The 17,774-nt window shown below is 38.3% G+C and overlaps 2 protein-coding genes across 3 annotated transcripts in view; one reads left to right on the forward strand and one right to left on the reverse strand.

Annotated features, from left to right (window-relative positions):
• The window catches only part of NSMAF (neutral sphingomyelinase activation associated factor), a 72,223-nt gene extending 65,024 nt beyond the window's left edge, over positions 1-7,199 (forward strand). The window contains exons 26-33 of the mRNA XM_023515418.1: positions 285-352; positions 1,808-1,875; positions 2,291-2,414; positions 3,433-3,516; positions 4,617-4,767; positions 5,185-5,287; positions 5,386-5,495; positions 6,546-7,199. Coding sequence (XP_023371186.1) covers positions 285-352; positions 1,808-1,875; positions 2,291-2,414; positions 3,433-3,516; positions 4,617-4,767; positions 5,185-5,287; positions 5,386-5,495; positions 6,546-6,640 — 803 coding nt within the window. The 3' untranslated portion in view covers positions 6,641-7,199. The remainder of the gene's footprint in view (positions 1-284; positions 353-1,807; positions 1,876-2,290; positions 2,415-3,432; positions 3,517-4,616; positions 4,768-5,184; positions 5,288-5,385; positions 5,496-6,545) is intronic.
• Positions 7,200-7,606: 407 nt separating this feature from the next.
• The window catches only part of SDCBP (syndecan binding protein), a 26,856-nt gene continuing 16,688 nt past the window's right edge, over positions 7,607-17,774 (reverse strand). The window contains exons 5-9 of one of the 2 annotated variants that reach the window (XM_012807570.2): positions 15,467-15,628; positions 13,541-13,716; positions 12,000-12,171; positions 10,893-10,984; positions 7,607-9,066 (exon numbers count right to left, since the gene is read on the reverse strand). In XM_012807570.2, the coding sequence (XP_012663024.1) occupies positions 9,012-9,066; positions 10,893-10,984; positions 12,000-12,171; positions 13,541-13,716; positions 15,467-15,628 (657 nt within the window). In that variant the 3' untranslated portion in view covers positions 7,607-9,011. The remainder of the gene's footprint in view (positions 9,067-10,892; positions 10,985-11,999; positions 12,172-13,540; positions 13,717-15,466; positions 15,629-17,774) is intronic. The other variant, XM_023515404.1, reaches the window with a different exon arrangement.

Genomic DNA, 17,774 nt, shown 5'->3' on the forward strand with positions numbered 1-17,774 from the left:
TTGTTTGGCGGGTCCGGGCTGGGGATTCGAACCCGCCACCTTAGGTGTACGTGGCTGGCGCCTTAGCCGGTTGAGCTATAGGCGCCAAGCCCTGTGCTGGATTATAAATTGATTTCTTTGTCAAGGAGTTTCAGATCATAGAATTTAAATGTTGGGGGAGGCCTTAGATTATTTAGCCCCACATACACCCAGTTTTCCACAGAATTATGTCTGTTGGCCTTCAGGAAAAAGAGGGCATGTTTGAAATCTTTTCTTATATGTCTGTTTTCTCATTACTAAATTAGATTCTACCTTGAAGATGTTTTCTAAAGAATCTAAAATGCTACAAAGAAGTATATCATTTTCAAATATGGTGAGTTCACTTTATTAGTAGTATTATGATAGAAATTCATGTAGTGTTTTGCTTTATACACAGATACAGGGTGTCCATAAAGCTTGAGTGCACACAAGCTTTATGGACACCCTGTATATAATCATATTTCATTTCTCCCTAAAATTGAATTTATTCCTGTATATATTGCATCAGACTTTAATTAGTTAGATTACTTCTAAATTTAATTAAAAAAAATTTTTTTAGGTTGTTTGTTTCTCATACCGTTGTGATTTCATTTTTGCTTTTTTTTTTAATTGAGACAGTCTCACTATGTCGCCCTCCTCCATAGAGTCCTGTGGCATCACAGCTCCCAGCAACCTCAAACTCTTGGGCTTAAGCGATTCTCTTGCCTCAGCCTCCCAAGTAGCTGGGACTACAGGAGCCCGCCAAAATGTCTGGCTACTTTTTCTTGCAGTTGTCATTGTTGTTTAACTGGCCCAGGCTGGGTTCAAACCTGCCACCTTCAGTGTATGTGGCTGGCACCATAACCACTGTGCAATGGGTATTGAGCCAATTTCATTTTTTGTTAAACACACTTACCCCAAGAAGAAGAAAAAGTTCCACAAAGCTCCCCAGGAAATGGTACATGTGAATCTTTCTAAATATAGAATATAAATGTCTTAACACAATAACTAAGAAAATGCCATGAAGGCTATGTCAACCAGTTTGATGAAAATATTTGAAATTGTATATAAAACCAGTACACTGTACCCCATGACTGCATTAATGTACACAGTGATGATTTAATAATAATAAAATAAAATTTAAAAAAGCTCCCCAGGAAGATTAGAATGGACATTCCCTATGAGGGATGGTTATACCATACAGTGACGTTTCCCACCCCTTGTCCCATACCTCAGTTAAAAACAAATTCAACAGAAGGAAAACAAAATAAAGAAACAAAAGTACTTAAAGAGCTACCCAGTAGAATTCTTCATAAATCTTTCCTTTAAAAAAAAAAAACTATTGGACTAAATGTTTATGCACTTCTTAAATAACTTGACCTAATGTGACAAAACCAGTTCTTCTGAAAGAGTACATGTTGTTTTTATGTAAGTCATCCAAAAGTTCCTTTACCCATGCAAGACAGCAATCCAGAGAGGGCACTTGCATATTCGAGGGTTGGCCCCAACCCAGCTGCCCTGCAATTTAAGACTCAAGAGTTAATTAAGATTCCTCCACCGAGGGCAGTGAGGCCGCCAGAACCTCTGAGAGTCATTAAGTAAGGTTGTGTGCACTGACTCACTTGGACATTCCTTCTGACATTCTGGAGGAAATTCTGTAGCCAGAATTAGCCAGTTGAGAAAACCTGGATAAATCTGAGGAAAGCTGCCATAAAGAAAATTTGAGCATTAAGTTTTAGGAGAACTTAACTGAACCATGTTAGGGATTACAATATTATAAATTGTTAATGTCAATGCATTTGTATTTCAGGCTTTATCATCTTGTTTACTTTTACCAGGAGATGCCACTGTCGTAAGTTCTTCCTGGGATAATAATGTGTATGTATCTGCGTACTTCCTTTGTGATTCTTCGTGCAGAATAGCTGTCTCTGCAGATCTGAGGTGTGAAAAGACAGACTCCATCCCCTGGCAGGAGGCTGCACTGTTCCCTGAAGGGAACAGATGCTGGAGATGGGGACAGTGTTGTCGGAGTTAAATACAATTGTTAGAATCCAGTAATTTCTCTAGATGGAATCTATCTTTCTCTTAGGTTTTAAATTGAGACACAGATGAGCAGAAATTTCTACTTTTAAATGAGATTTTGAATATTTTGGTTTAATATGAGAATAAGCAATTTTTAATCCTAGTGGACCTTAGTAAGTATAGAATTAAACAATATAATATTCTTAAATATGGGCTTAGGGTCTTAAAATTATGCTGGAGTACTGGTTTAATACTTCTCATTATCTTTTAGCTATTTTTATTCCATAGCATTTGGAAGACGCCAAGGCACATTAATGGGACATGATGATGCTGTCAGCAAGATATGTTGGCATGACAACAGGCTATATTCTGCATCATGGGATTCTACAGTGAAGGTTTATATGTAATTTTTAACTTAAAATGTTTGTACATATAAATATATATTATAAACCATTCAACTACTTGTTGTTAATATTTTCAGTTACCTCATTCTTTTTCACAAAGTGGGTAAGTGATATATGGCTATTGAATGCTCTTGTCTGGGTTTTAAAAAAATTCCTACACTTAATATGAGAAGGTTATCACGATTTCTGTAGTGTATGTGCCACTGGGGATTGAATGGTCCAGTGCTCACTGGGTCGCACAGGGGTAGGGAAATATACAGTAGCAGCCCCCTTTTGTCTGACATGATGGGAACTATTAGTTGATCAATTCCAGGAAATGTGCTGTCGTAAGTTCTTCCTGGGATAATAACGTGTATGTAATGTGTAATCAGAAAATGTCAAGTTAAGGTGCAGAATCCTTAAAAGATGACATATTATTTAAACTTAAAACACAGCAATGCACACTCATTCACCATTTAATTACTTAATATGTTTAGCAACTAAGGAAGCATTCACCATTTTGATGTAGGACTATGCTGGCTCTTTGGAATCCTATATAAACCATCCATCATTTTCAGTTTCCAATTTGTATTTAAGTAAAAGAACCTAAAATTGTTAGAATTCCTTAGGGAGTTTTTCAGGATTTTTTTCCTATATTCTTTAAATAAGTTTACTTGCCCATCCCTAATTTTAATTATTTTTTAGAGGTGACTTTCGAGTCTTCTCAAAACATTAATAGTGTTCTTAACACTGCACTTCTGCACTTAAATTTCCTTAGTTCACATATTGCTGAAATCACAGCAGGTGTAACTGAGATGGAGATAGACACTAGTACAGGCAAGCAACTGTGGCAAGCGTTCCCTGGGGGGAAAAGTGTACACAGGCCCTGGGGAGGAGGAGTGGAGCATTATTCAGCTTAACTTTACTGACAAGTTTGTTAAATGGAAATTGCCTGAGAGTTTTTCCTGAAAACATTGGAAGTAATTTTATATTAAATATTTGAAAACACCTGCAATGTGTTTCATCCTAGGTGTGGTCTGGTGTTCCTGCAGAGATGCCGGGCACTAAAAGACACCACTTTGACCTGCTGGCTGAGCTGGAACATGATGTCAGTGTGAGTACCAGCGACCCAACTGCACAAATTTGAACTTGGAAGTCCAGGGGAGTGGAGGGGAGGGTGCTCTTGCTTTTGTCTGTTTAAAACTGTTCCTTTGCTTTATCTGGCTTATTAGAGATAATATTTTCTTTTCTTTGGGTTGACTCTTTAGGTTTGCCAGTCTACTTTTTTTTTTCTCCAATTAGTGTCTTTGCACATCTGAGAATTAGCTATCATCTAACTAGATTTCCAAAATTATTAATTTGTGGGCAGATGTTGAATATTTGGGTGCTCTCATGCTCTTTGGGGAAACAAGATGGGACACATCGCCTTTCATGTTTACTGACCCAGAAGGGGGTTGGGGGTCTGCCTGAGATGCCCATGGGACAGTAGGGACGGTGAGCTGCTGTGTGGATGACCAAGGGCGTGCCACCTGCTGGCTCTGTTTTCACGGGGTCAGTGCTGTGTCTCGTGCTGTAATTCAGTGTTGCCTCTTCTCTGATGATGTGTTGATTCCTAATTGTCAGGGTCTTCAGATAAACTGGGACTGAGAGATATTGAATATGGAATTCATGATGGTATATAAGTATAACCTTGAGAGCCTCCCCCAATCCCTCAAATGATCACGGATCGACTGTGCGTCAGGCAGTTGGCACTTACCACACTACAATTTTTTATTCAGAACTCCGTAAATAATAAATTATAGACTTTATTCTGTCAGTTTTAAGCTATTTTAAGATGGTATTACATTCACCTCAGCAATACTTCATTTTCATTTCTATTTGTATTCCCTAGCATCTGAAGAACTTAATTTTATTTTTACAGTTTTTTTTTTTTTTTTTTTTTTGGCTGGGGCTGGGTTTGAACCCACCACCTCCAGCATATGGGGCTGGCGCCCTACTCCTTTGAGCCACAGGTGCCACCCATTGATTTCATTTTTAAATGAATTATCATTCAAAAGGAGGATGTCAAAACACAGCTGCATTGGCTACACCAGCACACTGCACAGTGGCATTTGATCTGGATCATTATGATCACATATTTTAATCAGTCTAGAGAAATGTAGCTAATGACCATAATTCTGAGTGGAATATTTATTGATGTGTTTTCCTCTATAGGTAGACACAATCAATTTAAATGCTGCAAGCACACTGTTGGTTTCTGGCACCAAAGAAGGTACAGTGAATATCTGGGACCTCTCAACAGCCACCTTATTGCACCAGATTCCATGTCACTCAGGGATTGTATTTGATACTGCTTTTAGCCCAGGTACGTATTACCCTTTCGGATGATACTGGGTACATCTGGAGTTTGAGATAAACAATAGTATTAATTTTGAAGTATACAATAAAATTTACAAAGAGAAAAGCACTCTCCTGATAAAAGAGCTAAGGCTGCTTCCTGGCAGAACACTTGAGGCATTTATGCCTCATGGAAAAGCAAGATTGGAGATTTTTCTTAATCCCTCAAGTCATTAGAGAAATTAATTTATCAGATGTATAATTTCATCCCAGTGTGTTAGAAACAAACAGAAGCATTTCAAGGTGAGGATGGTTAAATTACTTAAGTACAATCATCTCAAGGAAAGAAAGTGATTAGACCAGTGGATTCAGAAAAAAAAATTCAGCATCGTCTAAACCCATTCTGAAGCTGTGACCCACACGTGAGCCTTACCTTGTGTTGCAGATGGTCGCCATGTCCTCAGCACAGGAGCAGATGGCTGTGTCAACGTAATCGACGTGCAGACGGGGACGCTCATCTCCTCTCTGACGTCAGAGGAGCCCCAGAGGTAGAGCTTGCTTCACTCAGGCTTATGTTGACTGGCCAGTGTAACATATCCCTCCATTCCTGATGATGAAATGGGTATTTCTAAACTCATTCCTGCAGGTGCTTTATCTGGGATGGAAATTCTGTTTTATCTGGAAGTCAGTCTGGTGAATTGCTTGTTTGGGACCTCCTTGGAGCAAAACTCAGTGAGAGAATACAGGGCCACACGGGTAAGCAGCTACTGCCTGTGCCTCACTCTTTGTTCCCCGACACTGAGCTCGAACCTGCCTTTTTCATCAGGAAGCGCGCTTTTCTCAGTTAGAAAACACCCCTGGACTTTTCCAGGTGTGGACATTTCCTTGAGCATCTGTGGTCGGCCAGGTGATCTGCACCTTTAGGGTGTTCAGGATTTAGATTTATGTTGACATTGACTTCAAGAAAGGAAGTCTTTATGTTAACTTTCACATAGAGAATTAAAACCATGGTAATGCTGTTAAAAGTTTTTTCTTAATATACAGTAAAAAGCTTAGAAACAGTATAAAAGTAATGAATTACAATAAAAACAAAGGCTTCCTCCCACCCTGACTCGTCCCCGGGTGTGTCCTGCTTGTGTCTTCTGGAGAGGGTCCTGTGTGTGAAACTGAGTAACTTGTAAAGTATCATGTAGCCACGCTCTGCCCGTTGTTCTGTTTCTTCATCTAGTAGTATGTCCCAAGATTCACTAGATAATGTGTGTACATCTAGTATGTCCCGAGATTCACAAGATAATACGTACATCTTCGTGCTTTCCTCCTGATCATTTTTGGAGGACCTGGGTTTTCATTCTAGTGTCTTATTTCTGTGAGAGAAGCTTCCTATCATTCTCCCATCACTCAGTTTCATATGGCTATTTCTTATGTTTCTACCTTATAAATTCTGCGACTTTTTCTCAATTTGGTAGCTTCAATTATCATGTAAAAGGCAGTAAATTCTGCCAGTTCCCCACCTTACCCTCCCTTCCGTCTCCTGACTTGTCAGATTGTACCATTTTACTGGGATTAGATATTTGTATTCTGTTCTGTATCCATAATTCCTAGTTTTAGCTTTAAATTGTTTATTCCTCATAATTCTTTATACCAAGCAGTTTTTTAATTTACGTACGGATTTTATTATAGAGATAAGACAAAGTAGAACTAATTTCACTGCTTTAGTAAGTGAATAGCAAGCCAGAGGGAGCATCATAGTCGTCTTGGGCTGCCTGCTGTCACTCTCCACCTAATCACCACCTCTTTCTCTCTCAGGTGCTGTTACATGTATATGGATGAATGAACAGTGCAGCAGTGTCATCACAGGAGGGGAAGACAGACAGATTGTGTTCTGGAAATTGCAGTATTAAGTGCCTTTTCCTCTCTTGAATATCAAATTGAACTCTAATGTATTTTAAAACCAAACTTTTAAATGAACTGATGAATGTGCAATGATAGTAATTACAAGTTCTACCATATGGAAAACTTTGTGGTTTTGACCATTCTAAATCATGTGACTTCATTGAAAGCCATTAGTTGCTGTTCTCTTAAGGCAGATAAAACATGGCAGTGTTAGAGAGAAAACATTACATTTGTAGGGCAGACGATCATCGCAATGTGATGGTGGTTAGAAGACAGGACTGGGCAGCAGAGTGGCTGAGAGACAGTAAACTGGGCTGGGGAAACTCATCAGTAAGTACTGAACAATTAAGAATTGTCCAAAAGAAGTGCAGTAATTTCTACTATTTCTGAGTCACCATTTTGTCTTCCTAATCCACCACAATTGCCGCCCATTGGTTTTTTGGGTATGTGTGTTTTCATGAAGTGGTCACTTTCTATAATGCCTTACCCAGATTCTAAGAACCTGGGGAGAATTTGCAGTTCTTATGACAGTAAGCTTACTGTGTATAGGAACAGTTGTATTTCATTATAGCTATTAATTGCTCATCTTTTCTACATTAAAAATATTTTTCTGTAATGAAAGCAGCTTCCATTTTCTTATTTAACTAATTATAAGACTAGTAGCTTTTAAGACCACAATTATTGATTCCTCTAGAAAATCATACTTAGCGATGTCAATGTCGTACATTACCTTTGAAACTATCTTCAGACGCAAGTTGATAGTAAAGTAGGTAATCAAACGGGGAAATGTTCTGGTTTGCTTTTTCTAAGTTTCAAACAACCTATATAGCAGTAGTGCTGATTTTCTTTTATAGTCAACCTCTTGAGCCACAATAATTAGGTGATTTAAAATTTTTTCTATATTCTTTAAAAACATCATTACATCTTGCACGCAGTATTACATAAAAGAGAAAACTTGAATCAGACCATGGTAATAGAATTTTCAAAGTCAATTATAAGTTTTATTACACAGGTTCCAGTGTCGCCAGGGACAATCAACAGCCTCAGTGAGTTCCTGCTTCATGGCAGGTACCCGAGTGTGCACCAGCCCCTCAGGCCTGCACACTGCCCACATGTGCTCAGACGCTGTCAGGCCACAGGCTGCTGGATGGCAGCTTCCCTGGGAGGTAACCTCGCCACACGTGGAAGTGAACTGTCTTCTAGGTCGTGCACAAGTTTGGTGAAAGCCACTGACAAGAGTTTGCAAATGATGCAATAACAGACTAAAATTTACTTACACATATTTAATTAAAATAGAATAGACATAAACCAAAAAGAAGAAAACAATCAGAATAAAGTGTCACACTGCCATTTTGTTTACAGGGAGGAGACAGGAAATGGAGCAGATTACCAGGAAAACATTCTAAGACAATCCCAAAGTAGCTGGATTACATAATGTTAAGATTCAATGCCAAAATTAAGTACTATCCCACTTAATCTACAAATGAAAAACAGGACTCAAAAGTTCATCCCATTTAGTTAGCATAAGAATTTTTACATTAAATATATATAGCAATTCATTTCTCAGAAATTGATACTGGCAACTTTTATAAGAAAGAATCTTTGTTTCCATTATGCATTGACTAGAAAATCTCAAATGCAAGTAAGCAGCTATGCTACAGTAGCTCAGGAAGTACCATTCCATAGTCTGGGTTAGAGTACATTTCGGTTTAAGACAGAACTACATGGTAGGTTTTAGAAAGGCAGCAATAATTACATTTTGGCTTTTAGTCTAGATGGTTAACATAGTTAAGGCGACAGTTCAAGCATAGTAAGTGAAGGTAGTTAAAATTTAATGACAGTCATCACAGCCTCTTGCAATCTACACACGCCTATATAATGCTTACATGGAATGAAACCAGTGTTCTTACTCGGTATTTTACACACACAAACAGAACTAAAAAAAAACACTATCAAAGGCAATCATTCTAAATGTACTTGGTTACATGTTAAAAATGCAAATACACCACAGAACTAAAGTAATATGAACAGCACTACTCATGACGTAGGAGTTGACTGTTTATCACACAAAACTAAGCCCAGATCAGTCATCCTAACCACAATGGCTTGTAAAAGCATCAGGTTTTTCCAGTAGAGAAACTATGCTAGGAAAGTCAGTAAATCTGAAAGTTTCACATCTGTAAAACCAGGGTAAGGCTACAACTATCTTGAAATCTGAACAGTTATCAGATGAGCCGGTTAGATTCCCAGCCATCCCATGAAACAGAGGTCCTCATGCAGCAGGTGCTCACGGCCCTGGGAAAGCTTCATGTGCAGAGTACGGAAGTTGCCAAAGAAGGGAACTGGAAAGGTCAGCTGCATTGTGTTGTGCCAAGACTTTTAAACTTCAGGAATGGTGTGGTCCATCAGGCTTTTCATAATGCTTGGCGCCATCCTACAAGAGACGCATATTTAATTAAATACTGACATTGTTTATTTATTTTTTTTCAAAAATGTTATGTTAAACCAAGAAAATGCCAATTCCAATTTAGCAATGTGTTCGCATCAAGTAAGACTTGGGGAGAAGAGGAAGTATTTTAAATGATCTCAGGGTCTCTGGGAATCTCTAGTTGAGATTGTGGTGACTGTCATTAAATTTGATGACTGTCACTAAAATCTAGATACTTAGTGCAAAAAGTTATCTGTATCTGGGCTAGAAAAGTTACACAGGATACAAATGAGTCTGTACATTAAAGCTCACGATTTAAAAAAAGAAAATGACAGGGCTGTGGTGTGACTTGGGAAAAAATGGGAAGAGGAAGGACTCATTAAAAACACTGAGAATTCTAGAACAATTAATCCTGACAACCTTTTTTTTTGGAGAGTCTATGTCACCCTCTGTAGAGTACTGTGACATCACAGCTCACAGCAACCTCCAACTCTTGGGCTTAAGCAATTCTCTTGCCTTACCGGCAACACCACCCGGCTATTTTTTAGTTGCAGTTGTCATTTTTGTTTAGCTGGCCTGGGCTGGGTTCAGACCCGCCAATCTTGGTGCATTTGGTGGCAACGTGACCACTGTGCTATGGGCACTGAGTCAGACAATAACCTTTTTCTCAAACAGTAACTAATTATGTGCTATCCAAAAGCCAACACAAACAAAAATTTTAAGTGTTATGTTTAGGAATCTTTTAAATCTCATTCCCACATAAGAGATTCTGAAAGGAGGATTCTAAATTGGCTTGACCAAAACCATCAACAGAAGCTAGGATTTGAAAAGCTTTAGAAAAAGCAACCCTGTTCCTTTTCAAAATTCCTCTCTCGGCTCGGCTCCGGTGGCTCAAGCAGCTAAGGCACCTGCCACATACACCTGAGCTGGCGGGTTCGAATCCAGCCCAGGCCCGCCAAACAACAATGACGGCTGCAACCAAAAAATAGCCAGGCGTTGTGGCGGGCACCTGTAGTCCCAGCTACTTGGGAGGCTGAGGCAGGTGACTCATTTGAGCCCAGGAGTTGGAGGTTGCTGTGAGCGTGATGCCATGGCACTCTACCCAGTGGGACAGCTTGAGGCTCCGTCTCAAAAAAAATTCCTCTCTCTCAGCTTTCCAACCCTCAGTTCCTGAGGACATAACACCGCACAGCTCACACTTCTATTGGCATCCTGAGATGCTGAAGAAAATGGTCAACTGTTACTTCTAATATCCTCCTGGCAAGAAAACTCCATATAAACCCCATGACTAGATTTACGCTGAGCAGAGAGGCAGTAGGCAGAACGCACCTGTAGTGAATGTACTGCAAACTGAAAGCTGGAAACATGCCCACCTCTGCTTGGATGCCTTTTTTCTACTAGGCAATATCAAAATTAAGTGTATGTATGGTAAATTTAATTCCATCTTTGGGAAGTTGTGAGGGTTCATCCTTACCAACCAATTACTCTAATTTAAATAATCTACTTCATGACAAGGGTACATGTGAAGCTTATTAATGTAGAATATAAATGTCTTAACACAATAACTAAGAAAATGCCATGAAGGCTATGTTAACCAGTTTGATGAAAATATTTCAAATTACATATAAAACCAGCACATTGTACCCCCTGACTGCATTAATGCACACAGCTATGATTTAATAAAAAAAAAGAAAGAAATAATTTACTTCAGATTTCTAGATAAACAACAGTATAATTTGTTAAGTAAAAGAACTCAAAGGTTTCAGAATTAAAAGAAGTTACAGTGCTTTAAGTCACACAATCACATGCATCAGGATGAATTGTCTACTCACCGTTTAATGATATGTTCAAAGATAAAAGTAGGCATGACTGTAATGGTAACTACAGTTCTAGCTGTTGACAGTATGTCTGCAATTTGAGAGTCCTGATAAACAACACACATTAACAATTAATTCCAGAGGGATTATTTAATAAACATAAAATTATGTTATTCTTGGTAAAGAAATACACACTGTATACCCCACTACATTTTGCTAATATCTCTAAGATCCTAACTTTGGCATTTCGATCAGAAATATCTAATTTTCCTTACCAAGTTTAATTCTATAGGAACACAATTTTATACCTGGTAACTAAATTACTAAGTAAACTGAGATGAATGTATTAGACAAAAAAATTTCTCTTTCATTACTGAAGATTAATTTCCCCACATGCAATACTACCATATCCTCTCAGTTAACCATGTAGTTGAAACTGAAATTTATGAAATGGGCAGGTCTTAATTAAATAAAACCTTTAGATCTTAACACAGACTTATTTAACAATTTGTGAAGGGGCTTGGCGCCTATAGCTCAGCGGCTAGGGCGCCAGCCACATACACCAGAGCTCGTGGGTCCGAATCCAGCCTGTGCCTGCCAAACAATAATCAAAAATAGCCAGGCCTTGTGGCGGGTGCCTGTAGTCCCAGTTACTTGGGAGGATGAGGCAAATTATCGCCTAGCCCAAGAGTTAGAGGTTGCTGTGAGCTGTGACGCCACAGCACTCTTATACAGGGCAAAGTAGGGAGACACTGTCTCAAAAAAAAAAAAAAAAAAGAATTTGTAAAGGGAAACTATAAAAACAAAGTACTAATAACATGCAGAATGTCATCGAAATCTTCACTGCTTATATGTAACCATAGAATTCTAGCCTGAGGGACTCCAGAGATCATTTAGTCATTACCGGAATTTTAACTCCAAATAATAGCCCAGATAATTCCCATAACTAGCCAGAGCCTGAGCCCAGGTCCCACGCCTGCATCTCCTACCAAGTTTCTATATTTTGGAGGTCAACAGGAAAATAGTGCCACTCAAATAGTCAAAGGAAAGAGACATCAGCTGTAATTACACTGACAGACAGTGTATACACTTGTGCAGACAAGGCTGAGATCTGCTCCTCACCTTCAATCCAATGACATTCTGCCCATTGATTTCACAGATGTTGTGTTCCGTGAGAAGACCATTTCTGGCTGCAGAACTATCTTTGACTATGGATGTTATTTTTCCATTTTTAAAGATAAAGCCAACATGTCCACTGCTATCCTTGTGCATGGTGATTGTCCGTTCAAAAGGCCTATAAACAAATGGGTTCACCTAAAAACTTCACTCTGAGGTAAACATTTTAATGGATTTCATGTATATAAATCCTGCCAAACCGGATACTTCACTATCATAAATGCTAAGTGATTTACTAAGAGCAGGCTCTGGTAATTATACGTTCACAGAACATCTTTGTGTAAAACATTTTTTAAAAAATATCTATCCATTGCGACTTGACTAATTAAGATTTCCTTGAGACAAGTGAACACAATGTTTCATGCAGTTTTATAAATAGGACATTCCTCTAAAACTCATCAGACCTTAGCATTCAGAATAGGCTTTGAACTCAAAGTATTAAAAATATCAAATTGTTTACTTTTTATTAACTCTTAGTATCTTCTAAAGTCTGTTCTTAGCAGACATTATTCAGAGCTTTTATAGTATTTCCCACATCTTGATTTTAAAATGTTTATAGATTCTTTTTTGCTGTATTTTAAAAGAACTATGGCAACAATAAGACAAGTTCCTCCATCCCTTTAGAAAGGACGGCATGCAGCTATTTTTAAAGGCTGCCAGTGCCTACTCTCAAAAGCAGTCTCACTTGCTTCTCTACAACTCTGTCATGGCATCACAGGATTTTAAGATAACCCTATGTTTACATTATAACATTCAGAATAGCCCTATCTTTCTTTTGGTCCCATTTACTCTTGAAACTCTGCTTAGATGAAAAGTAAAAATGACACTAATCTACAAAACATTTACTAAATAGCTACCTATATGAGAAATTAGAAACACAAAGATGAATAAAACAAAAGCTTAACAGCTGAGAATAACCCCATATTTTATTGTAACATGATACAGGCTGCCCTTGAACCACAGGGGCGAAGCAAGAAAATAAAGACCCATACATATTTCATATGCTAAATGTTTAAAAGTTATAAAGGAACCAACTGCTAAACAGAATGTCCCATCTTCATGACAACTACTGCTTCATAAATACTCACAAAACCAGACTGGGTTTTCATAACTCTCACACTGGAGTCCTGTGTGCAAAGTCTGACCCCACCAGGGACCTGGCACTGTGTGCACCTCGAGGCTAGAAGTACCAGAACAGTAGGCTGGAAAGTAAGGCCAGGATGCCTCGCTACTTTGTTACTTTTCCAACATACATTTTCTAGAAAGATAGAGGCCAAAGTCCCATAAACTCGGAAACAAAGTGGGTATTAAAAACAAATTCCACTATGTAAAAAAAAATCAACACCATACAACCGCGAGACTATAAAGCCCATCAATACCATTTGATCATTTTTTACAACTAAAAACTATACTTACAGAGTCCTGAAAGTCCAAGAAAATGGAGAACAGTCCTGAATTACCATGTGAGCTGTCTAGTGATGGCTTACCTGTCACGGATGGTCATAGTAATCTTCTCTCCGAAAGCCTGTTTGAGCACCTTGTGTGCTTTATCAGAGCTCCAGCCGGCACAGTTTTCACCATTGATCTGGAGTACCTGGTCCCCAAATCTCAGACCAACCAAAGAGGCTGGAGAATTGGCCTGGACCAGCTGAACAAATATACCCTAGATAATAAGTAAATATATTTGGTCATTCACCACTTTATGATACAGCTTAAAAATGCTGCTAAGTTAGGAAATAAGTGTTATGTTAGAAATCTACCCTAGTAATAGGAAAAAAAAAAAAAGAAAAATTACATGTGTTGTTACCAAGGAACCAAAAAAAATCTATCAAGGCAATAACTCCAAAGAATGAGGAAATACAGTGATATCTCAGTGGTAATTTCTACCTCAACTCATGATCCACCTGACCAATCTCAATCACTCCTTTCATCTTGGAATAAAAAGACTAAGAAAAATAAATTAGGACAGCATGAATAAATACAAGCTTCTATGTGTCTGATAAAATACGAAATAACTGGTACATGATCATTTTCAGGGAAAAACAAATCAAATTATTACAAGTTTGTTAAGCTCTTTTATAGTTTAAAGTCATTAACCCTACCTTTAAAAATGAAAGATTTCTTTGCTTATTTGCTAAATTATGCATAATCTAATAAGATTCTGGTTTATGTAACAGCTTAAAAAGATGGGCACTTTAAATACACGAGTGAGCTTATAAAGAATATACTACAAACAGAAAACTCAAAATACTAAGAACTAAACCCACATGAGTATTTTTACTTACGTAAATTCTCAATCAGACGTTGAACAAAATAAAAACAGGCAAGTATAACAAAAGTGTAGGCCTGTAAAGCATAAACACATCTGTAAGGCCAGACCTTTTTCACATCTATAAGGCCAGACCTTTTCCACAATCCTCTGCTGAGTCAGACATGATTCTATCACATGCCTGTTGCACTGTCGGTAGGTAGCACCCTACAAATGAACCAATGTGCTTTAGCCAAGTGAATACACCCACAATGTGGCCAAGGGGTCTATGCAAAGTATCTTTCCTCTTTAGGACACAGGAGAGAACAGAAGAGAAACAATGGCAGAAGGGGCAGAAGCATCCACTTCAGAGCTTCCCAACCAAGCATGAGCAAAGACATCTATGTCCTCAGCCCCCAGCACAGGCAGGCAGGGTTGTCTCATCCATTTAGAGCAGTGTTGGTTTATAATATAATATACTTACATAATTTTCTGTGTGGAAAGATGGGCACATTGAGCTAATGACATCTAAGACTGAAACAGAATCCAATAAGGTAATAGCTAAAACTATAAATCAAGGTAAAGGCCCAGCAGGTCCTTAACAATTATAAATGGATTCTCAGAGAGTAACACTGTCTCACATCTTCAGTATGGTAAGGTGAGAGGTAAACTAAAAGGAAAGTACTGGTTGCCCTAATTAGAAAGATATTCTTGCTTAGAAAATGACCTGTTAAATTCAAATTTGAAAGATAGAAATAACAAATCTGCAAAACCATCTCTAGTTAATTGATTTACATATGAACACAGATCAATTCTCACTTGTCAATTTTTTAACTTTGACGGGATTTCTGTCACTTGTCTGTTACACTATGCTGCCCTATTTCAGTGCCAGCATTCTATATACAAACTGTCACAGTATTTGTAGACCAGTGACCTTTACTCTAGTTAGAATACTCAAAATCGAAAATAATCTTTCAAAGTAATGGAGCTGGAAGTCCCAACTCTGCCTCCTCAAAATAGGGATCTCTAAGTGAACAAAATTTAAGTTATTAGATTTAAAATATTCTCAATGACAGATGCACCATTATAACTAAAGTATTTCCATTTCAAATTACTTTACAATTAGTCACTTAAACAAATTCAAATGGATATTAAAAATACTTACATTATCTATCGATTTAAGCCTGAGTCCAATTTTTCCATCTTGATCCTTACACAAAATGACTTCACGAATCCCTTGCTTAATTTCTGCTCTACGAATTCCAACATCATTACCAGTTACAGGAGCCACCATATAGCTCATACTGGAAGGCCTTGCTACCAATTGCTGAAAAAAACATACACAATGTGCCAATATTTAGAAATATTCTCCTTGTACTATGTTTAGAACATTGTAGTTACTCATATACTAAAGAGAAAATGAAGAATCTACAATGATAATTAATTGGAACATAATCTGTTGGGGCTTTCAAAAAGTAATTACAAGAAGTAATCGACAAGTAACTTCCTTCAGATAAAGTTTGATTTCTGAAAAGATGATAGCGGTACTAATTCCTCAAGTAACTTATAGCCTCATGTACTACCTCCAGTAGATCCCACGATATGCTCGCTGCTGGTTTTTAATTCACTGCCCTTTGCTTCACATGTGCTTAGTCTGGGCTTATCTTCACGTCTAACATGTTGCTACCTCTGAAATTAAAAGTCACCATCATACTTCTGAAATACACATCTTCCAGGGATTATTTCATATTATGATTCTGAAGATGTACTTATCCTTTCAGAATTTCTATAAAAGAAGCAACATTCACACCTCACAGTATTATTGTGAGAATTAAATGAACGTGCATTTTTTTGTATGAGTCACATAGTTAAATATTTCTCGTCCCCTTCAATAACCACCTATGGACTAACAAATAGGATATACGAACCAGACTGCCCCAGAACAGCCACCTCTGGGATTTGAGTTGGACGCCATGTCTCATATCTCTAATGTTTTCGGGGTTTGTTTTCTTTTTAAAATTATTATGAGTACATAATAGTGATGCATCTTTATGGGGCACATGTGATGTTTTAATACAGGCATACAATGGTAATTTCAATCAGCATAATTGGGGTATCCATCTACTCAGACATTTGTCATTTCTTTGTGTTAAGAACATTTCTCAAGGCGTGGTGCCCACAGCACAGTGGTTACGGTGCTGGCCACATGCACCGAGGATGGCGTGTTAGTACCTGACCTGGGCCAGCTAAACAATAACGACAACTGCAACAAAAAATAGCCAGGTGTTGTGGCAGGCACCTGTAGTCCCAGCTACTTGGGAGGTTGAAATAAGAGATTCACATAAGCCCAAGAGTTTGAGGTTGTCCAAAAAAAAAAAAAAAGAACATTTCTGAGGCTCTCTTGACCAAAACTGGTTTACTATTTTTAGTGGATTCTTTCCTCAAACAAAAGACAGTGAGAGAAGAGCTTATCAAGGCTTCATAGTGGAAATTTTTCCTAGAAAGATACAAAACAGCTTTAATCTAACTAAGAATTGTGGTGTTCACAGTGGAGCAGTAAGAAAGGAGAACCTCAGCTGCAAAACATCAGACTGACAATTTCCTCATTCAGAATGCATGGTCATCCCAGCAGCTAGTCTACAGCTGGCAGTCTAACAGGAATAAAACACACATACACAACCATACTGGAAATCTGAACATGCTCCCAGAAGAAATGACTTATAAAGGATGACAAAGTTTCAAAAGAAGAATTATAGTTATAAAAAACAGAAAAATCAGCTAATGGGATAGGAAAAGAAATGAGGCACAAATGAATGATTCAGTGTAGCTGGAATTTATCTGCTTCAGAATGACCACAAATACTGAGTAAATACTAGAAAGTTGGCAACCTAATGCATACAAAAACACAAACTGACTATACCAAAAATCAGAACACAAGTGTAGAAGTTACTTATGAAGAACTCTTCAGCAGAGCACCGTGCTCTTACTGAGCTGAGTAGACAGAGATGCGAATGAAGTCAGAAAGGCAGAGGCAGCTGGTGAGGCAAACAGCCTATGCAGGGTTAGGGTTAGCTTTACTCTACTCCAGGTGACGCTGGGCCTAACAGCACATAACATTTTCCTTTGTTGGCGACTAGAGGGACAAGAGCTTTATTCCTTCCTGTGTATTTCCTAGTCACTGTGTAAGCCTGGTCCTTAACTCTGGCAGCGGCAGTTGGTTCCAGTCTCCAGCTTTTATTAACCCTCCCCAGAACTAGTAGCCTCATCACGTGTCAGAGGCACCAATAACACAAGCAGTGCCCCTTATTCCGGGGTCTGAGTCCCAGCTCTGTGAGGCTCTCCCCCAAGCTTCTAGGTTCTGCTAACTCCAACCTCTTTCCTGTGTTATGCCAGTCTTAGAAGTAGCCAACTTTCTGCTATTACATCTGGGTCCATTTTTGCCTTTTCAATTCAGCTTCTTTATCTGATTTCTT

The sequence above is a fragment of the Otolemur garnettii genome, unplaced genomic scaffold (assembly GCF_000181295.1).
Source record: "Otolemur garnettii isolate 467f Iridium unplaced genomic scaffold, OtoGar3 scaffold00071, whole genome shotgun sequence".
Lineage (NCBI taxonomy): Eukaryota > Metazoa > Chordata > Mammalia > Primates > Galagidae > Otolemur > Otolemur garnettii.